Source organism: Sinocyclocheilus anshuiensis, unplaced genomic scaffold (genome assembly GCF_001515605.1).
Source record: "Sinocyclocheilus anshuiensis isolate Anshui unplaced genomic scaffold, SAMN03320099.WGS_v1.1 scaffold2275, whole genome shotgun sequence".
Lineage (NCBI taxonomy): Eukaryota > Metazoa > Chordata > Actinopteri > Cypriniformes > Cyprinidae > Sinocyclocheilus > Sinocyclocheilus anshuiensis.
In genome coordinates, this window is record NW_015542331.1 from 373,088 (window position 1) to 396,293 (window position 23,206).

A 23,206-nucleotide genomic window follows, 5' to 3' on the forward strand; every position below is an offset into this window, starting at 1 on the left:
GAGTAATTTGCGCGTAAAACGGACCTTCCCGAAAACTCTCCTCCGGATTCACATACGCTTCGTAAACTTCTGATTTGATAGTTAAACATGCGTATCTTAATGAATTCCAGTGATTCGTAAATAGGGCGCTCATGAACGCTCATTCACAATTAGCATAATCCCCGCCTATGAATTACAGCTACGCAAATTGCGTGTCCAGGAACGCAGTGGAATATTCTGGTCTACTTTCTCAGGTTTGGCTCCAGTATATTGCATAAATGCAAAAAAGATTAATAGGCCATATGCCTAACAATAAATATTCAATAACGTGTCCACCAAAGCGTTTTTAGCCAACTGAAAAATGTCAGGCGCTCTTCTGAAAACGCTTTGGTGGCACAGCGTTTTTCCAGCTGAGATGTTTTGATTGCTATAATTTGGAATATCCACGGCAGTAACGCATTACTAGTATCTCATTTTGAAGAATATTACTGGATATAAAAATGCAGTAACCACAAATGTTAACTTCTCTATTGTTGTTCAGTTGTTGTTCAAGTAGGATGACTGGTCGGTGTAGCCTCGTATTTGTCCCGCCCCTCCTCCATTGATTGGACGGCTGGGTAAAAAATGACAGTGACAAGCGCTGTGTTTTACCCAAAGCTAAACAGTTTATCAACTCCCAGCTACAAAAAACAAACAAAAAACAGAGCAGACGAACTTGTAAAATATTATGATGGCAGTGCATCAAAATTCAGTGTCATCAGTTTGCCAAAAAGAACTCAGAACGTTTTACGCACCATTTACACGTGGTAGGGAGCAGATGTAAATTTCTTTCGTACCAACTAACATTTTGAAAATACGAACACTTTCATGAATCCGAAAATTTACGTCAGAACAGCTTTACGAACGATTTACACAAAAATTTGTTCATGAATGAGGCCCAATGTGTGTATATGATCAGGATGGTACCACCTCTGCCTCATTTTGACCCAGGAAAAGCCCTGTATGTATTTATATATATATATATATATATATATATATATATATACACACAAAATATTATTAAATACCAATATAGCATTGAATAATACTACTAAAGCTATTAAATATTGAAATAAAATGTAAAAAGCTGAAATAAATTATAATATAGAAATATTAGATGAAAAACGTAAACAAAAATTTAGGTTAAAGTGCTAAGATCATTCAAGCAAAATTGAAGTAAAAATAAATTAAAGCTAAAAGCTATAAATATTTTTTAAAACTAAATACTTTTTTTTTTTTTAAGAACTAATAAAAATGAAAAAAACAACAACAACATAAAAATACCAAAGCTTAAAATGAGATTGAAAACTGAAAATATAAAAATACGTGCTAATATAAAATAGTAATAAATACTAATATAGGGTGTAAATACCTAACACTCTTATACCTGCATGTGTGAATTTGCGCATCGTGCGTGTTTGAGTGTGTTTACCGTCACTCTTGCCCTCCTGCTCAGGATAAGAGTTATAGAAGAGTCCCTTTCCGTCGTGAGTCCAGGACATGCAGGTGAATTTGACCCTCTCCAGTCGGTCCTCCAGAAGTACGGCGCCGTCCACACGCAAGAACCGGATCTCAACCCAGTCAGAGCCGCTGGCGCTGGTGCCGTATGCCAGGTACTCGCCATCCTCAGAGAACGCATAACCTGAGATTAAACCGCAAGCCTTAGCTGACGCTCAATACAGCATCAAACAAACAAAGAAACATCCAGCACCTCGTAAAGCAACCGTCCCGTCCTCTGAGAAGCTGTTTGGGTCCAGGAACACACTGGGCTCAGCTTCGAGGTTCTTCTGCATGTACAAAACACTCTGGTTCTGCAGACCAGTGTTGTAAAAGTGAAAATACCTTCAGGAGAGGGTTAAAAAAAAAAAGTGTTTATTAGGGCAGTACTTCAGAAAACATACACACATACACTTCCTGTCAACAGTTTGGAATAATAACATTTTTTTTTATGTTTTTGAAAGACATCTCTTCTGTTCACCAAGGCTGCTTTTATTTTATTTGTTTAAAAAAACAGTAATATTGTGAAATATTATTGCACTTTTAAAATAACTGTTTTCAACTTGAATATATTTATTCCTGTGATCAAAGCTGAATTTTCAGCATCATTACTCCATTCTTCAGTGTCACATGATCCTTCAGAAATCATGCTAATATGCTGATTTGCTGCTCAAGAAACATTTCTGATTATTATCAATGTTGAAAAGATTTGTGTTGCTTAACAGTTTTGTGGAAATTGTGATATATTACCATGTAAAAAAATAAATAAAATTAAATAAAATTAAATTAAATTAAATTAAATTAAAAATTAAATAAAATAAAAAATTATTTTGAACTTTCTATTCATCAAAGAATCTTGAAAAAAATTGATCAGTTTCCACAAAATTATTAAGCAGCACAACTGTTTTCATCATTGCTAATAATAATAACCATTATTAATAATTGAGAATCAATAATACTCGATAACTAAGCAGCAAATCAGTATATTATAATGATTTCTGAAGGATCACGTGACACTGAAGACTGGAGTAATGATGCTGAAAATTCAGATTTGATCACAGGAATAAATTACATTTTAAAACATATTCAAATAGAAAACAGTTATTTTAAATTTTAAAAATATTTCACAATATTACTGTTTTTACTGTTTTTTTATCAAATAAATGCAGCTTTGGTGGACATATCAGAATTCTTTCAAAAACATTAACAAAAAAATCTTAACTATTCCAAACTTTTGACTGGTAGTGCATGTGCTCACAAATAAAAAACAAAAGCTTGGAGAAACTATCAGAAGATGCAAAACATCATCGCAGTTCAAGGGACATCTGATGCCTTTGGAACAGTGTGCATTTGATAGTTTATTCGGTTGCAGTGCATAGTCTTCCATTCGAAGCGCATTACTCTAAACACTAATTTCATTCGTTATTATCAGTGTTCGTTCGCGTCTCACCTGTTCCCGCGTTTGAAGGGGCAGCTGTATTTGGGGTAGTCATAGAGTTCAGTCATACGGTCCTTAAAGATGTCTCTGATCTCACACTGCTCCAGGAACGGCAGGGTCAGATGATTCTGAGCGTTCACAAATGCCTGACGGACACAAAAACATCACGCATACAGAGTCATATCTCAGTTATACAGAATCATAATTCACATGCTCTTTCAGAGGAAGCGTCGTGTGGAGATCACCTGTGTTTTTTCACTGTCAGGATCCTCCAGCCAGCTGTACGGGTCACGAACTTTACAGCCATGATAGTCATCCACCTGATAACACATATACACATGCATCACATGAGCAGTGGGGTCACTATGGCAACATGATCACATCATAGTACAGGTGGAAGTTGACTCCGCAACACTGACTCAACCAATGCGGTGGGTTTGGGGCGGGACTATCTGTTTGATCGTCCAATGGCAGACAGGAAGAGTGTTTGAAACACAAAGAGTTTGACAGCATTAATAATGCTTAAATGTATCAATTTCTTTCAAGAACATAAACATGTCTTATAGAATACTATACATACATTCACACAATCGCTAAAGAAATATTTTGAGAATTTCTCAGATAAACAACCAGGACCTCTATTTCTTTTTTATCCATTAATTCAGTCTCTTATGGGTTCATTTACTTATTCATCCTTAATTCTCTCATGGATTCATTTATAATTTCAGCCATTCTTCACGTACTCAATCATCTATTCACCCATTCCTTTATGCAATTATATATTTTATCCATTCGTCACTCATGCAACCGTAGATTTTTCAATTTGTTGTAGTTATTTTAGTACATCAAGTTCAACCAAAGACTATAGAATACCCTACTATATAGAATAAAGGGACTTTGATTCAAATAAATAAAAATGAGAAATGTGGCTGAAATGTTCCCCCCCCCCCATAACACACACACAAACACACACAAACACACAGACACAGACACAGACACAGACACAAACACAAACACAAACACAAACACAAACGCGCGCACACGCGCGCGCACACACACACACACACACACACACCATGGTATATATAGCTATTCATTCATACATCTTTCAGCCATTCATTCATGCATTCATCTATTCACTTATTTCATCATTCCTTCCTTCATCTATCTGCTCTCATTCATCCTTCCATCTATTCATTCATGTCCTTTTTCTCTCTATTATTCAGCTATTCAGTCACTCACCACTGATTCGTCCTTATGGGCGTTTGGATACTGGAAAGCCATTATTCAGAGATCTTCCGAGCTGTTGAACAGATGAAATAAACTGAGACGAGTGTTGTTGGAGAGCTTAGTGTGTTTGAGAGCCGCAGCACAAAGTCCGGAATCAACAGTCAAAGACTCCGTACAAAGACAAACGCGCTGCTGGAAAGAGCGCTGGAATCCGCACAGCGCCCTCTGCTGTTCCCTCACAAACACGCCGGGCCGTGATCACGCATCATGAATATTAATTAGGTTCTGCTACGTTCATTCTGAATATTAATAAGCCAGTCTTTCACTGACTTGCACTGTAAGTGGTGATTATTATCTTGTTAATTATGTTTATTGCAATCCATAGGCCTACAATTGAATTGAATTGCATTTTACTTTTATTCAATGTCATTTTTTGCTCATTTTTATTTCTTCTCTTTTATGTAGGCCTAGCTACTTTATGGAGATCGCTGCACAGCGCGTGTATAAACAAACGACGTCGCGGGTGCAAGATTTTGAGTGAATGCGAAATGAAAAATACGAATTAATTCGAAAGACTTGAAATAACAACAAGAAATATTATATGGCTTCTTTTATGGTACTTTTATGTGCTGTTTGGAGCTTGACAATAACCATCCCCTCATCCCTCTCATGAAGGTGAGTAAATTACCTCTTTTTTATTTATTTATTTATTTCTCTTGTAAAGCACTATCATTTATTTATTTATTTAGTCCTATTTATTTATTTATTCATCCATCCATCCATTCATTCATTCGTTCATTTATTCATTTTTAAGCCATATTTGTATACTTAAAATATTTTGTTCTTGCAACACAGAAACGAAAGTATCAGATATACAGAAAGTCAGAAGATATCAGAATAATGTAAGTCTGCTTACAAAAGTTAATTCAGTTTATGTGTCTTCTTCATCAGAAAAAAAAAACTTAACATAACTGCCAATACAGGATCCTGGTTTTGTTTAATTTGAAAGTATCAGCTGAATTAATACATTTAAATAATGTGAGGGCTTTTTCATTATTCAGCATTGATTAGTAACTGATATCAAAACTGACATTTCTGAGCTGTCACATAGAGACCATGTGAGATTCTGCGAAATGCACATTCAAAGAGAGAAAAATACTCAGAGGGGTGGAGGAAGACATCAGGGTGGAGTTTGTCTTCAGATGATGTCTGGATGAAAACGCAAGTTTCTACACATTCAAGAGAAACAGAGACTGAGAGCTTGACTGCAACCTCCTCCTACAGACAGCTGGACAGAAGCTCACACTGACTCAACATAAGCCACAGTAAGTGCTTTTTACTCTATTTGAACATGCATTTGGTCTGTAGGGTATGGAGCATGTGAATCAGCTGAAGCTCAGGCTGAAGGAAACCTCTTCAGGTCAGATGTTGAGTGTGTGTTGTGGTCGCAGCACTGTGCGTGAGCGAGAACTGCTCTGATGTAAGTTTCATTCTTACTGCTTTGTTACTTTGAATTCCCATATCAGTCTGACATGTCGTGGACCTGTCAAACGTGTGCTTTTGGTCTTATTGCAATAAAAAAAAAAGATCAAGAAGAATGATTGCATTCCCTGAGTACAATTCTATTGCTCAGTAGTTTCTCATTTGTAGCTAAGGTTTCATATAATTATCAACTTTGTCTCAGATGCCTGTAAAACTCCTTCGGAGAATAAAATATACAAATAAAACAACTGGTGACATACGGTACAATAAAAGTATAGAGCCATAAAATGAATGCAAATGAGCTCATGTTTTTTGCTTTTGATTGCAAAGTTTGAGATGTTGAAAAATATGCATTTGATTTCATTTTGCTAAAAGTAGTCTTTTCAGTTGCTCATTTTGTCAATTGATTCCTCAGTTAATTATAATTAAAGGAATAGTCCACCCAAAAATAAAAATTTGCTGAAAATGTATTCCCCCTCAGGCCATCTAAGATGTTGATGAGTTTGTTTCTTCATCAGAATATATATGGTGAAATTTAGCATTGCATCACTTGCCCACCAATGGATCCTCTGCAGTGAATGGGTGCCGTCAGAATGAGAGTCCAAACAGCTGATTTAAAAAAAAAAAAATCTGCACACCTCCAGTCCATCAATATCCTTTGAAGTGAAAAGCTGCATGTTTGTAAGAAACAAATCCAATATTAAGGTGTTTAACTACAAAATGTTGCTTCTAGCCAAAGTATGAATCCATAATCAATAATTATGCTTCCTTCAGTCAAATAGCAATCTCCTCTGAATCAGGAGAGAAATATGCACAGATCAAGCACTGCAGCCAAAACACTTCTTAACATATTTTGGTGCATTTTGATGTGAGTGGAAAAATGTTTCACTGAAAGAAGCTTTTAAGCCAGAAGCAATGGTTTTAAGTTAGAAACATCTTTATGATGGATTTATTTGAAACAGACATGCAGATTTTTGCTTCACAAGACGTTAACTGATGGACTGGAGTGGTGTGGATTACGTGTGGATTATTGTGATGTTTTTATCAGCTGTTTGGACTCTCATTCTGACGGCACCCATTCACTGCAGAGGATCCATTGGTGAGTAAGGGATGTAATGCTACATTTCTCCAAATCTGTTCCCAAGAGGAAACAAACTCATCTACATATTAGATGGCCTGCAAGTAATTTTTCAGAATATGAAAAAAAAATAATAATTTTGGTGAACTATTCCATTAAATCAAGTAGCAACCAGAACACAACTGCATCGGAAATACAGAACGTTTTATCTTACATTGATCATCATGTGTATAATTGTTTGTCATTCACAGGTGTAATCTCCACTCGGTTTGATTATGCCATCAAAAACACACACAACCACAGCAAACGAGAGCATCGCTGAACAAACTGAGGAGCAGAAAGTGGATGTGAGACACAACCATCATGTTAAAGATCGGTGTGAGCCAGACTTTCACGGGTGGAAGGAAACCATAGCCCAGACATCATTACCCAGAAACCTCAGATTTGCATATCACAATCAGGTACATACATACATACATGTACAGTGGCACAAAAACCTATTTGGACACCTAAATCACACTTAAAAGTTCAAGGGTTATAGTTAAATAAAACAATTTGTTACTTAAAATAAAATAAATGTAAAATACATTTAGGCAACATTTCTCATTTTCATTTAGTTTGAATATAAATATTGTGTATAGTGTGTGTGTGTGTGCGTATATATATATATATATATTAGGGGTGTAACGGTACACGTATTCGTACCGAACCGTTTCGGTACGGGTCTTTCGGTTCGGTACGCATGTGAACCGAACGAGTTTTTTTTTTTTTGCCTCCGGAAATTCAAATAATAAATGGCGTTTTGACAGTCTTTGATGTGGCATGACAGATCGCTGTATAAACACCTTGGAGAGCCGCTTCTGGGACGGTTCAGAAACGTGCGGGTATATAATCCCAACACATATAGCAAAAACACTAAACAAAATTACTAAAACTAGTAAATAGTATCTTAATTATACTAAAATAACACTGGCATTTCACAAGCACGCTTTTCAATCGTAATATATTTCACAAATAGTGTTTGATGGATTTAAAAAAGATAAAACTACAGATACACTGTGTAGTAATGTGATGAACTACTCTGCTAAGATTAATGTGTGAACCTGAGGTGAACTGACGTCATACATCCACTAAAAATCAATTCATTAAAAGTTACACTTATATGCTCATGCACAAAATTGCTTCATATTTCAGTGTTCACAAAGCAATTTTACATATACAGAGGCTCTTTGTAGTCTTAACCACAAACACAACGTTTTTTAAAATTATTATTTTCTAATGGTGTGTCATCAGAAGGTGCTGGGGGTTTTCACCACAAAGGTCATTCCTGCAGGTACCCACTTCGGCCCGCTGCTCGGAGAACATCTTCACCCTGAACATTTGCCTGCAAACATCAACGGAAAACACATCTGGATGGTACGTCAGCAGATGTGAGAAAGATAAGAAGCGTGTTTGTGTGTGTGTGCGAGAGATCGAAAACCATTTTGAGTCATTGGGGTTCATATTTACCAGTCATGCTTCAGGGGTGTGTGCGCTCGTGTTGGGTTTCTCTGACGCACTGCTCCCCGCTTACATGTGCCAGTAAAGCTACACACTCGTGTCTCACACACTGACTCAGCAAGGAAGTGGCTGACAGGAGCGCACACACACACACACACACACACAAAGAGAGAGCAGTGTTTCCAGAAAACCTTAATAGATCATTCTGATGCATTTGCAGTACCACTGAATTTCACACGTCACATTCAGTCAATATTTCTGATGTATACATTCATTTTCTCAGGGTTAGAAATTTGTGGGGGGAAAATGGCCTCAAAATTCTAAAATATTAAACATTTATAAAACTATAAATTCATAGTGTAATATTATAGATATGTCTTATACAATCAAAAATGTAAAAAAAAGTATTTTTACAGGTGTATACAATAGGAAATATGCAATAAATACTTATTTAGACTGAAAATTTACACTAGCATTTAAAAGTTTAGAATCAGTAGTTTTTTTTTTTAAGAAATTAATACTTTTATTCAGCAAGGATTCATTAAATTGATCAAAAGTGTGGGTAAATACATTTATAATGTTACCAAATATTTCTATTTTAAATAAATGCTCTTCTTTTGAACTTTACATTCATCAAAGTATCCTGATTTACACAAAATAACTGTTTACAACACTGACAATAATCAGAAATGTTTAATCAGCATATTAGAATGATTTCTGAAGGATCATGAGACACTGAAGACTGGAGTAATGATGCTGAAAATTCAGCTTTGCATCACAGAAATAAATTACATTTGAACATATATTCAAAGAGAAAACAGTTATTTTAAATTGCAATAATATTTCACAATATTATTGTTTTTACTGTATTTTTGATAAAATTAATACAGCCTCAGTGAGCATAAGATATGACCCGAAACGTTTGAACAGTAGTGACACATAGTATGTTTTATTGGCCTATACTGAATTATGCACTCATAAATGTAAAAAAAAAAATCTAGAGGGTAAATATTGCTTTAAATGGAAATGAATTTGCTCTCTCTGTATGAACACATCAAACGCAAAGCATGCAAGTGAAATCTCTTAAGTTCAATATTATACTGGGAGAACTAAACTGAAAAAAGAAAGAGAGAAAGAGAACCAGGTGTTGTAAGGTCAAACAGTCGAGCTGTTCAACCGGCAGCTAAAAGACTGAATCAACAACTAAACCACAAACCCTCACTTTCACACAGTCACTCACGCAAACAGATGTGCACTTTCAATCTGAGAACAAAACACTAATCTCATGCGGTTTCATTTCCTAAACCCGTCAGGATGCTTATTAGTGCTTGCTATGCATAACTATTGCTATTGCTCATACTGACACTGGCGGATGATTAAAACAAGGTGAAAAAAGTGTCATTTTTAATCTTCTGATTCAGTTTTTATTCTCTTACAAAGATCTTCTCAGAGGGGCGATTGCATCACTTCCTGTCTTGTGAGGATGAGAGAGGCAGCAACTGGATGTGCTTTGTAAACTATGCCCCGTCTCCTTGGCAACAGAATCTTGCCGCATTCCAAATTGGAATGCAGATTTACTTCTATGCCATGAAGGTTCTAATGCCGGGGGAGGAGCTGCTGGTGGAGCGGAGCCTAGAACACGAGCAGCCAATGAGCACCAGCCTCAGAACTGCCTGTCTAAAACAGCCACTTCCCACACACTGTGAGTGACAGCCACATCAGTTTCTTGCTATTCTGAGCCATACACCTGGAATGATTTGAAATGTAAAAAATACAAAATAAATGAATGCATTTATTTTATTAGCAATATTTCAAGGGATAACAGCTTCTAAGCTTCAAATTAGCTTCATTTACTAGATTTCACACTTTTAATTTCATTGCAAGACTGTGATGATCTTTTATTATGAGATTTTGTGCTATTTTGCTTCCATACCATGTCGTCTTTCTATGGGATGATATTAGACTCAAAATGATTAATAGATGCACGCACAATTATCCATGTACTGCATAAATTTTATCAGGACACAGTTTGAGTGAGAGGAGACACGTTTTAAGTGCGTGCACTCTCTCCGGGCGAGAGCAGCGTGTATCTGAGCGCGCGCGTCTGGTTTTGTGCGAGAGCAAAGGAAATCCGCGCGCGAGCGGAGAGATTCGCGCTCGCGCATTGTATTAATGTGCTTTCGCGCTACAATAATGCGCTCTCGACATTTGTCATTAAAATAACGCCATACCCTTTTAGCCTTGCCCAATCCACACACACACAGCTCGTGATCCACGCGCAGCTGAGCCACAGAAAATCAGCGACCACTAGATGGCACTAGCCCCAGTCACATGTGCGCATTCCATCGAGTATGGTTTTATGAATGTCACATTGTGTTTTCTTTGTTTCTTTTTGGCAGTTCTCCTCTACCGTAGAAATATAATAAAGATGTTTTATTGAACTTGTTCTAACTTAACTTGTCTTAAGACACAGATTAGCTCATATTAATTTTGCCAAACAAGAACTTTGTGAATAATTACCAGTCAGTGTCTTTGGGAAAACGATGAAAGGCAAGATTTTTACTGTCACACTGATAGTTTTTGCAGTGGATTGCCCAACATTGCGTTCTTTTATTCCACTTTGACCTCTCTTTCGTTGTTATTCTGTCTATTTCTGTATATCTGTGCTGTTGTCCAGTTGGAATTTTCATCCCAAAATGGCAGCCGCGCTACCGCTACTGAAGCGCCACCTAGTGGCTGTTACCCAAAAAGCATCAGAGTTTCGCCTCTTGGTCGTCTATACTCTTTGATTCAGTTCGATTTGTGAACCGGCTCAACCGGTTACTTCCTGAGAACCGGCTCAAAAGAACGATTAACATCACTACAATTAATGCATGCGTATCAGAACAGAACATTTTTATTCGCAAACATGTCTGTATTTGTACAAATCGCTGCACAATCATTTAATCCTGAATTCCACAGACTCAAATTGAAAGGTATTTGTTTGTGGTTAGTAAGATACATGTATACAATTTATGCAGTACATGGATAATTGTGCGTGCGTCTATTAATCATTTTGAGTCTAATATCATCCCATATCTTTCGGGCTAGTGTGGAAGAAAACATCAAAAATACACATTTTAGAGTTGATTTTATTGCACTTTATCTATCTGCATCTGTAGATTTCAATAACAACACATATCTTTAAAGCCGGTTTTCTCAAAATGATTTTTCCTCCTGCAATGAGTCAGACATCTCCACTTCAGTAGCACTTACATAAACCACAGTTTATAGTCTTATTCATATCTATATCCTGAAGGTTTTTACAGAAGGGTTTGTTCATATATATTTCACCAGGCTTTGAGCATTTTATTCCTGAAAACATGGTGATTTTTTTCTGGCTGTTGACAGTATTTTCTGATTTATGGAGTGATAAAAAGAAATCCAAAATCCCCTCTATAAAACCTTTAACTCTAATATTTCGACAAAATGAAACAAGAATTTTGAACCTGACACATTTCTGTAAATGTATACACATTAGTGCATATTTAATTAGATAATGCATCATTTGCATATTTAAACATAACATTTTAGAAAAAACGTTTGCAATTCTTAATGTAATCAATCAACTGAAGATATATTAATTAGTACATTTTTTAGCCTATTCAGCTAGGTCATCTTGCCTTAAAGAATTTTCTTCTATTTTAACAATTCACTCAAATGTTTTCTGAATATTGTGTGTGTTTTCCTGCTTCAGCTCATTCTCAGCATAAAGATGAAGTGAGGAGGAGAAAGCGAGGTCACACGGTCACTGAAATCCTGGATCTGGATCGCTGGACTGATCATCACACAGAAACCCTTCCAAACCAACCGTTTAACTCCATCACACAAACGAAATATGGGGAAAAAGGAACCAGAGACCTGCAGAATCCAAAATTACCTCCATTTTTAATGACTAATGCCACCTCTGAGGTCTCTTTAAACTTGAAAATGGCATCTAGTGTAGGGAAGCATGTATACACCTCTGCTATCCCACAATCCTCTATGCCAATGTATACATGGCCTGTTATTCAATACATGCCGTCACATCAGCCAGTGGCATTTGGCCGAACAACACCACACATGTGCCATAATATTCCACCAATCCACATGTATCAATCTCTCTTGCATCCAACATCCAATGAGAATCATCTGTCATTAGCGTTGACCAATAGAGGCGACCCCGTAATTAAAATGACAGACTCTGTAAAGAGAGAAACGAATCGTAAAGGCTCCACAAACCAACCGCCAGCCCTCACTAAAGCAACCGATCCGTCTCCGGCTGAAGTGTCCAGTGCTGATGACATCACAGCCCAGAGAGACTCACCTGAGATGGGCGTGGCTTCCTCGGGTGTCTCCGCCTCCGCCCGTCACGGCACAGAGTCTCAGGCTGGCCAAAAGCGACAGATTGTAGGTTACAAGGCTTTACCGTATCCATTACAGAGACAGAATGGAAAGATCCAGTATGAGTGTAACGTGTGCGGAAAGAACTTCAGTCAACTGTCCAATCTGAAGGTACAAGATGATGATATATAAGGAATTTGATTATTTTTATCTAACATTTTTAGATTTTTTTTTTATTATTGAAAAGGTATTAAAAATATATATCAGGGTTATTATAATTAACTAAAAGTAAAACAATTAAAAAAAAAAAAAAATTTCTTACTTAAAATAAAATAAACATTATCTGAAATAAAATATAAAAATCTAACAATTATTTTTTGGTTTTTATTTCCACTAGTTGCCAAGGCATCAGTCTTCATTTCATTTTAGTTCAGTTTTAAGTACGAAAATAACTAAAACTAAAACTGAAATAATATTTTTTTAAATCTACTAAAAATAACAAATGAACAACAAAATTAGTAAAACTGTAACGAAATTGAAAATGAAAAATATAAAAAAAAATTTATTCAAAATATTAAAAACTATTACAGTATATCAATTATACATAAAAATAAAAATGATAATATAACAAAAAAGTTTTTGGAAATGTTTCTGAAAGAAGTCTTGCGGCTCAAGGCCGCATTTAGTTGATCAAAAATGCTGTAAAAACAGTATTACAATTTAAAAATAGCTGCTTCATATTCGAATATATTTTAAAATATAATTTATTCCTGTGAATTTTCAGCATCATTACTCCAGTCTTCAGTGTCACATGATCCTTCAGAAATCATTCTAATATGCTGATTTGCTGCTCAAGAAACATTTCTGATTATTATCAATGTTAAAAATATGTGCTACTTAATTTTTATTTATTAATTTTATTATTATTATTATTTATTTATTTATTTTTCACTAAATCTCTCTCGGTTCTCGGCTTTCTGTTCTCCAGGTGCACCTGAGGGTTCACAGCGGTGAGAAACCATACAAGTGCAATATCTGCAGGAGGAACTTTTCCCAGCTGGCTCACCTTCAAAAGCACATCCAGGTTCATACGGGCGAGAAACCACATGAATGCCATGTAAGAGCACACAGAGGAACATCTCACTGCTGTCTAGCAGAGTCAGTCGAGATCTCATGTGCTCGTATGATGTGTCTCGTGTGCAGGTGTGTAACAGGCGCTTCAGCAGCTGCAGTAACCTGAAGACTCACCTGCGGCTGCACTCGGGCGAACGGCCGTACGTCTGCAAGCAGTGCCCCGCCAGCTTCACCCAGCACATGCACCTGCGGCTGCACAGACGCCTGCACGCCGCCCCCCGCTCACACCGCTGCCCGCACTGCTCTCGCAGGTACACACACCTGTGCAGCCTGCAGATCCACCTGCACCAGTTCTGCCCCGCCTCCAGCCTCACAGGCTCCGCCTCTCAGCTGTGCCAAGCCAATGACGAGATCCAGAGGTTTGATCTGAGTGAAGGTGCAGCGAATCTTGAGGCTGGCATGGAGGCGGAGTCTATAAAGAAGATGTGTCAGGTGATCTGGGCGGTTGCAGCTCCACCGGTCGTCCAACAGGGAGCAGCACAGGCCCAAACAATGACACCTGATTCATCCAGCTCTCTTTCTCCAGAGGTTTCCATTAGACAGGAAGAAGGTGATCAGTAAATTGTCTGATATGTTATTATTGAATTAAATTAGCACTTTTATTCAGCAAGGATGCATTCAATTGATCTAAAACTAACAGTAAAGACATTTATAATGTAACAAAAAAATATATATTTCAAATAAATGCTGTTCTTTTGAACTTTCTATTAATCAAAGAATCCTAAAAAAACAGTTTCCACACATATTTGAAGCAGCACAACTGTTTTCAACATTGATAGTAATCAGAAATGTTTCTTGAGCAGCAAAACAGCATATTAGAATGATTTCTGAAGGACATTGAAGACTGGAGTAATGATGCTGAAAATTCGGGTTTGACTTGCAGGAATAAATTGTATTTTACAATATATCCAAACAGAAAACAGTTATTTTAAATTGCAATAATATTTCACAATATTGCTGTTTTAATTTTATTTTTCTGATCAAATAAATGCCTCGGTGAGCTTAAAGATTTAAAAATCTTACTGACCCAAAACTTTTGAATGATAGTGTGTGCTAATATATGTTATATGAATAACATCTAAATGCACAGTGCTAAATGTTGCAGTCATTGGTTTTATTTGTTATTAATAAACTACTGGCAAAACACATGTTATATAGTTTTAAGGGGAGATCGGGGCTAGTTGTCACACTGGGTTTTATTTTTGTTTTTATCCAATATCATCATTTTTGTGTAATATCATATTTGTATAATAACAACTGAGCACAGTACATCCAAGCAAACAAGCATTCAGACAAGAGTCAGCTGTTGAAGTTAGATTTTAACTGAAACTAGTCTCAGGGCAAGAGTATTGTCATAAATGTCAAACAGCAGAAAGCTGGCGTGTGTTTTATAAGTTATAATTGTACATAATTTATTAATGCAATTTCTGTTGCCTAAAAGAGTGGTTTAATAGTTTTGTTTTGATGCTTTTTCCATTTGTGCTGTTTCATGATTTTTTTGTTTAATAATTCTTTCTGTTTATCAGATTATTTAGCTATTTAAACAACCATTAAATAGACTATAACAAATTTAAATACATGAGTGCCGTTTTTTTACACGTTAGGTGGGTGTGTGTGTGTGTGTGTGTGTGTGTGTGTGTGTGTGTGTGTGTGTGTGTGTGTGTGTGTGTGTTAGAGAGGCGTCCAGCTGATATCACATTTCTACTGTTGTCCTACAGCGCAGCATCTGTTTGCAAACATCCGGGTCACAGTAACACGCACACACACACACACACACACACACACACACACACACACAGCTATAGGTAAGCCTACTCATAATGTAACATAATTACAGAAATATAATAAAACAAATCCATACATTTATATAATAACATACCATTTTTATTATCGGATGCGCGTTACTGTCTCTTTAAAAATCCAGCAGCATGACGTCAGATATTTTGACAGGACGACGGAGAAACTGGATCCGCCGCTGACAACAACAACAAACACAAAGATGTCTCGCGGAGCGCCGAGCCCCGGTCGGTGAGATGCCGGTAACTGAGCGGAGAGGATGCGACGCGTGCTCGAGTTGCTGGCGCGTGCTGCTGCTCGCTGCGTCCGCGCTCGTGCTGCTGGCGGAGAGAGCGGCGCGTGAGTGACCTTCTACCGCATCACAGGTGCATCTGATGCACCCCATTTATCACAACATAACGACCGTTACCGTGTTTATACCACGATATTTACACGGTACTCCAAAGAATACCATAGTACTACTATTGTAGATCCATAATACGTTCAAAACATGATATCACAACGGTGTAAAATATCATGGTGTAACCATGGTACCTGTTCAAAAACATGGTAAAACCATGGTACATTTCGATAGACTTTTTGTGTGATTGCATTTGAAATGATACCGTTGATGACCTGGTTTACGTGATGCAGCTGTGGCTTGTCAAATAATACTTTAAAAATTACTATAATGGTACTATAATGGATTTTTTGGTAGTACCAGGGTATTTTTGGGAGTACCTTGGAGCATCATGTAAATACCGTGACACGTGATTTTATGTATATATGAAGGAATAATAAAAATCGAATTAAATTTTTTTTGTATAAAATATAATTTATATTATAATTTTAAATTATTACTAGTAGTAGTAGTAGAAATAGTAGTAGTAGTATTTTTCATCTGGAAAATATTTACTATTTAAATCCGCTATTAGAGTATTGTTGCATAGATGTAGATGTATAAAACTGAACAGAAACAATTTAAATAAATTTATTTTGAAATGCGCTTTTCAAAATAAATATTGTTCCAAAGCAGCTTTAGAAATTTAGGGATCCATGAAAAGCTTTTCTGTCAGAAATGAAAGATTACAGAATTGTTTTGATCATATCAGATTTTAACCTGGATTTACTGTGATATAATCTCATCCCATTTCACTGCTCTTTTGTTATGTTGAATATTGTAGTGATAATCTCATACAGCACAAAGCATATTGAAGTGCACAGATGGAGATGTATGATGGTAACACATGTTCTCTATTGTTCATCAGTGGTCTGCTGTGTGGGCTTCTACCTGTGGAAGGAGGAGCTGTGTTTGGCCGGACTGACCTTTGCCCTCTTGTTGCCGGGGTCACTGGTGCAGGTGTTGAGTTTCAGGTGGTACAGGGCCGACGGAGACAAACGGACATGCCACAATTTCATCGTACACACACTTCACCTGGGCATCTTCAAAAGGTGTGTGTGTGTGTGTGTGTGCATCTGTTTAAAGGGGTCATATGATGCGATTTCAAGTTTTCCTTTCTCTTTGGAGTGTTACAAGCTGTTCGTGAATAGATAAGATCCCTGAAGTTGCAAAGACTAAAGTCTCAAAACCAAAGAGATATTCTTTATCAAAGTTAAGACTCTGCCACGCCCCCCTAAAACGGCTCGTTCTAACACGCCCCCACATATCTAGGTCACTATGTGGGAATATTTGCATAATACGTCCAAATGTTCACGCAAAGAAAGAAGGCGTGGTTTCAGTAACCGCAGTTAGTGTTGAAGCAGCCATGGCAGGGAGACGCTGTGTCAACATATTCTGTTACACCAAATACACAAAATAATGATCTTTTAAAAAGCATCATATGACCCCTTTAAAGAAATGATTACTTCAGAAATTTCAATTCTGTTTATTTACTTCAGAGGTTTACAAACTTTTTTGTCAGTCAAGTCCTTTAGATGTAAAATATTTATCCCCTGAGAACTGAAGTTATTATTCCAATAATTTAATGACACATTTGCATGTTCGCGCCTGATGTTGGTTAATGGTCACATGACATGCAAGTAAACAGATCATGAAAAAATTAAAATCTGCTGAAAATGCACTCACCTCAGGCCATTCAAGATGTAGATGAGTTTGTTTCTTCATCAGATTTAGAGAAATGTAGCATTACATCACTTGCTCACCAATGGATGTGTTGCAGTGAATGGGTGCCGTCAGAATGTGAGTCCAAACAGCTGATAAAAACATCACAATAATCCACAAAGCTGTGTGTTTGTAAGAAACAAAATTAATATTAAGATGTTTTTAAACTTTAGCTTCTGGCCAAAATACAAGTCTTTAATCCATAATAATGCTTTCTCCAGTTAAAAGGTCATCTTGTCAGAATCAGGAGAGAAATATGCACAGATCAAGCACCGTTTACAAGTGAAAACAGTCCAAAACAGCTCTAAACAAATATATTAGTGGAACTTTTTACTGGAGGAAGCGTTATTATGGATTAAGGACTCGTATTTTGGCCAGAAGCGACAGTTTAAAGTTAAAAAACATCTTAGTGTTGGATTTGTTTCTTAAAAACATGCAGCTTTTTACTTCACAAGACATTAACTGATGGACTGGAGTGGTGTGGATTACTTGTGGATTATTGTAATGTTTTTATCAGCTGTTTGGACATTCTGACGGCACCCATTCACTGCTAATGCTAAATTTCTCCAAATCTGTTCCTGTGGAGAAACAAACTCATCTACATCTTGGATGGCCTGAGGGTGAGTAAATATTCAGCTGATTTTAATTTTTGGGTCAACTATTCTTTTAATTTTCATCAGCTCATGAATCCCCTGCAGTTCCCTCACAAACTGTGTCTCGTGAGTTTCGTAATTGTAATGTGTGTGTGCTGTGTGTCAGGTTTTGGGATTGCAGTGTGTGTGAATGGACCGCTCAGGGCTCGTCGCAGTCGCATGCGCAGGAGGTGATGCAGCATGCAGACGTGTCTGCTCTGCGTCTGCTGGAGGTTTTGCTGATGACTCTACCGCAGACGCTCCTGCAGACGTACACTCTCACCGTTACTGACTATGGCCTCTCATCTCCAGGTCAGTCTTGAGATAGAAAGCTGTTCGAAAATGTAATTCTGTTTGGTGATGCTAAAGGCAACATTTATACTGCAGATAAAAACGTTGCACTCTCCATGTGTGTGTTTTTGCAGTTGCTCTGTGTGACGCCGTGTGTTTGCTGTCGCTGTCCTGGGCACTGGTGCTCTACAGCCGAGCCTGTTGTTTGATCCGTCCTGGGCATTTGCAGATGCCGCCGGCGGCTCTCCTGTGTCAGCTGCTGTGGAGGATGGGCATGTTAGCCGCCCGCTTCACCAGCCTCGCCCTGTTCACCCGCACCTTCGGCTGCTGGGTCATCGGGGTTCTGGGTGAGTCCGAGCCACATCAGCTCTATAGATGTGCATGCCCAGCTTTTGTTTGTAAATTGCCAATAACGTGAATCTCATGAAGAAATTACTCATTTTCACTTAAGAGTCAGTAAGATTTTTTTTTTTTTAAGAAATTTATACTTTTATTCAGCAGTGACACATTAATTTTTATCAAAAGTTTATCAAAAGTTTTATCAAAATTTTGAATAGTTATGTATAATTTCATGTTACAATCAAAAGAAAAGAAATTGCACCAAAAAAATTTAAAAATCCCCAAAATAATATTGAAAAACATACTGAAAAAAATACATAAATATTTTGCACAAATCAAATTGACTCTGTGTTTAGGACTATTTTTTGCATTATTGTTTTTGCACTGTTTGTAATTTTTTTTTTTAAATAAATAATACTTCAATTAAGCAAGGGTGCATTAATTTGAACAAAAAATACCATAAAGAAATTTATAATCTTACAAATGATTTCTATTTCAAATAAATGCCCTTCTTTTGAACTTTCTATTCGTCGAAGAATCTTAAAAAAAATGTATCACGGTTTTTAATAATAATAATAATTAATTAATAATTTATGCATTTAGCAGACGCTTAAGCAACTTACAGTGCATTCAGGCTATACATTTTTTACCATTATGTGTTCCCTGGGAATTGAACCCACGACCTTTTGCGCTGCTAATGCAATGCTTTACCACTGAGCCACAGGAACAGTAACAAATAGGAACAGTTTTTCACAAAAATATGAAGAAGCACATCTGTTTTCAGCATTGATAAGACATTTTTCTTGAGCACCAAGCTTTGCCATCACATGAATAAATTACATTTAAAAATATATTAAAATAAAAAAAATGTTATTTTGAATTGTAATAATATTTCATATTCATATTTATTGAATATTATTTCAAGCTATAATCAAAATAAAGAAAATTGCACTAAATTATTAAATTAAAAAATCTTTTTTGCACAAGTATTTTTTGCATTGTGCGATTATTTTATTGACAGTTAAGTGCAATCTCCCCCAAATGTATAGCCTGTGAACAGCTTCTATAGCATAATGTTAGTTGACACACACACTAATATTATGACGTCATCTCTCAGTTTGTATAATACGTCTCTTAATCTTTGTGCGTCTCATTTTCTCCCAGCGTCTCATTGGTTGATGGCTGCGCTGTGGTTGGTCTCGCAGCAGACTGACATATATGTGGGTCAGTGGTCATGGCGCGTGTTTAACTTCATTCTGGGAGGCGTGCATGTGTTTCTGTTTCTCAACGTGAAGGATGGCCCGTCCCGCTTCCGGATGGCGGGATTCTACACGGTACAAACACACACAATCTCCAGTCCTAATGAGAGCATGAGATATATTTGTAGTATTTGTAGAATATCTGTGCTTACAATATTTTGGTCAGTGTCATTTACGGTTTTTCTGGTCTGTTTACACCATTAAAAACACTTTGTCATACTCTTATATAGCCAATATAACTTTGATTTTTTTTAAAGAATATGAATATGCACAATGTATATTAGAATATGGATTTAAAGGAATAGTTCATGCAAAATTTGGTGGAGTTATTACTTTAAGCAATAGAGTGAAAGCTGTGTTGTTTCTGTGCTGTGTGTAGGTGATGCTGCTGGAAAATGCTACACTGCTATTGGCTGCATCTGACATCCTGACTGATGCATCATGGGATAGCCTGACCGTCCCTACTGCTGTGCTGTGCAGCTTTCTGCTCGGTGAGAGTTTGTGTGTGAGTGCATGATAGAAAGACAGATCAACATTAGAAAGGTGTCAAATTAAGACACCCATAAAAAAGAGTGTATTGTTATGACCATTTTCATTGTTCATTTGCTATTTTTCATTGTAAATTTGCACAGAAATTAAATATGTTTGGGGAAAGACTTTTATTTAATAGAAAACATGGGATGTATTTAACTTGGTAAATCTTTATGTGTAAAATAACTACTATGACACAAAAGTAAAAAATGCTATTTTATATTAATAAATTAGTATGATCCTTCAGAAATCATTCTAACATGCTGATTTGCTGCTCAAAAACATTTCTTGTTATTATGAATGTTTTGCTGCTTAATATTTTTGTGGAAACCGTAATACTTTTTATAAAGTTCAAATAGAAAGTTCAAAGAACTGCATTTATTTGAAATAGAAGTCATAGAATAGTCATTTGTAACATTATAAATATCTTTACTCTCACTTTTGATCAAAATAATGTGTCTGTGTTTAAAAAAAACAAAAACAAAACAAGACCTCAAACTTTTAAATGGTAGAGTTTAAATAAAAATAAATATTTTCTAAAAATTATTGCCCTTTCACTAAATGTATTTTTTGGTATGCAGTTGTTTGGATCTATTCAGCAAGACCTTTGAAACTATATTATTATATTACATAAAAATATTACATAGAAATATTCCTGTCTCTGAAAGATTCACAAAAATTATAAGTGATTTCACTGCAGTAAAATAAATGGATAAAAACATAAGATTATGTAATTAAAATGAGAAAAAAAATAATAAATTATAATAATGCTTAATATATATATATATATATATATATATATTAAGTTAAATTTATATTGCTAAAAATAAAAAATAAATAAATTACACAAACAAATCTTTAAAAAATTCTAACCAAAGTGATTTCTGATCAAGTGCAGTTCAAATATGAATGTAGTTGCTATAGATTGATAACTGCCCTCATCTAGTAACATTTGCGTTTGATCTCTTTCAGCTAAATTAAATGAATTGCTCTCTATCTCTCTCAGGTTTGACGTCTCTGATGTTGTACTATCGTTTCCTGCATCCCAAGTCCACTGAAATCTCTCTGGGTTTGCGTCAGCGTGCACACATGGGTCGAGAGTGTCTTCAGCAGGGAGATTCATCCTTCTCTCTGGGGGACAAAAGTCTTCCCCCGGCCCCTCTTCCAGTCCTCTTCCCGTCTTCTCATCCTTCCCTCTCCCTCTCTGGGATCCCCGGCTCTCTTCTGGAGCATCCCGGGAGCTGCGGCGTGAAGCCGGATGGAGAGTGTCGCCACCATCACTGGCTGCTCATCCGCCTCGCTCTGAAAACCGGTGACCCGGCTAAGATCAACGGGGCGTATGGGGCGGGTGGCGTGTCCGGGATACTGGTGGTGGATCGCAAGGGAGAGATCATGGAGGACGGGTGCGTGTCCACTTCAGAAAGCCGGGATGATACGATGGCGCCGCTGTCCGACTGCAGGGAGGAGTTTGAGAGCGTGAGTGAAGCCAGAGAGGAAGACGACGCGGACGACAGCCTCGAAATGGAGAGCCCGTTAGAGTCGCCCGAATCTGAGTGCAAGCGGAGCTCGCCGGAGGGAAAGTCTGTTTTTGGGGACAGTCCTGAGCCCTATTATTGCCCCACTGAATCCAGCTCCACGTTATACTTCAGCGCCGACCCACAATCCCCCAGCAGCTCCAGTAACCCGCGTCTGGACCACGAGACGCCCTTCAGTTTCGGTTCTGGAACCGGGCTGGAAACTCTAGACGAGTTGAGCCCTATTTCCACAGACGGCGGGCTGCACAGGGATCTTGTCCGGGGGCTTCTGGGCCGAGCGGGACCCTGCTACACCTCTGCACCTGGACTGAGTGGGCAAGGGCTTCTTGAGGGTTCTGGGACGCACCTCAGAGGCCACCGCAGGCAAGTGGTTCTGTCCCGCAGGGGTCCGGAAGAGGACGGTGGCTTTTAACAGCATATGAACTGCAGCTTTAAGTGGCGTTCACACCGGTTTCCAGCATGAAAGTTTTTGCAATGTGGGCATGTCTTTAACGTCATGCAAATGAGCTTCAATGGCAACTACCAATGAGAGTGAAGATGATCCAGATGAAGCAAGACGGAGAAGCAGTTAATGTCGTTGTGAGCTTTTCACTGTTTTGTGTAATTTGTCTTTGCCCACATTCAGGGATGTAATTTAAAAAAGGATTTGTGGAAAACTTTATCAGAAATTGTCAGCATTGAGTTTCATTCATGCAAAAATACTCATTTCATCTTGTTCATGATGTGATGCAATTTCAATACTGCGTCCCTTCCAGAATATTAATTTTTAGTGGCAGGAAAACACATTATTTATATATATATATATATATATATATATATATACATTATTTATATATATATACACACACACACATACATACAATCGAGATTAATCACATTCAAAATAAAAGTTTATGTCTTTTATTTATGCCCAAATGTTCACGCAAAGAAAGAAGGTGTAACTTTATTGTTGCTGCCACCGCCGCCGCCATGTTGTGAAGAC

The 23,206-nt window shown here is 37.2% G+C and overlaps 3 protein-coding genes across 3 annotated transcripts in view; 2 read left to right on the plus strand and 1 right to left on the minus strand.

The window, feature by feature from the left end:
- The window catches only part of LOC107691002 (prolyl endopeptidase-like), a 15,687-nt gene extending 11,322 nt beyond the window's left edge, over nt 1-4,365 (minus strand). The window contains exons 1-5 of the mRNA XM_016489451.1: nt 4,196-4,365; nt 3,199-3,273; nt 2,966-3,099; nt 1,730-1,860; nt 1,451-1,660 (exon numbers count right to left, since the gene is read on the minus strand). Coding sequence (XP_016344937.1) covers nt 1,451-1,660; nt 1,730-1,860; nt 2,966-3,099; nt 3,199-3,273; nt 4,196-4,237 — 592 coding nt within the window. The 5' untranslated portion in view covers nt 4,238-4,365. The remainder of the gene's footprint in view (nt 1-1,450; nt 1,661-1,729; nt 1,861-2,965; nt 3,100-3,198; nt 3,274-4,195) is intronic.
- Nucleotides 4,366-5,374: 1,009 nt separating this feature from the next.
- On the plus strand, nt 5,375-14,345 carry LOC107691010 (PR domain zinc finger protein 1-like). Its single transcript, XM_016489460.1, has 7 exons — nt 5,375-5,508; nt 6,995-7,204; nt 8,037-8,159; nt 9,684-9,945; nt 11,980-12,776; nt 13,594-13,722; nt 13,809-14,345. Exons 2-7 carry the CDS (start codon nt 7,019-7,021, stop codon nt 14,298-14,300), a joined length of 1,989 nt encoding a protein of 662 aa, XP_016344946.1. The 5' UTR covers nt 5,375-5,508; nt 6,995-7,018; the 3' UTR covers nt 14,301-14,345.
- Nucleotides 14,346-15,635: 1,290 nt separating this feature from the next.
- LOC107691011 (XK-related protein 5-like) lies at nt 15,636-22,993 on the plus strand. The gene is made up of 7 exons (XM_016489461.1): nt 15,636-15,875; nt 16,784-16,967; nt 18,397-18,581; nt 18,695-18,907; nt 20,064-20,233; nt 20,538-20,649; nt 21,696-22,993. Exons 1-7 carry the CDS (start codon nt 15,773-15,775, stop codon nt 22,634-22,636), a joined length of 1,908 nt encoding a protein of 635 aa, XP_016344947.1. The 5' UTR covers nt 15,636-15,772; the 3' UTR covers nt 22,637-22,993.
- The last annotated feature ends 213 nt before the right edge of the window (nt 22,994-23,206 follow it).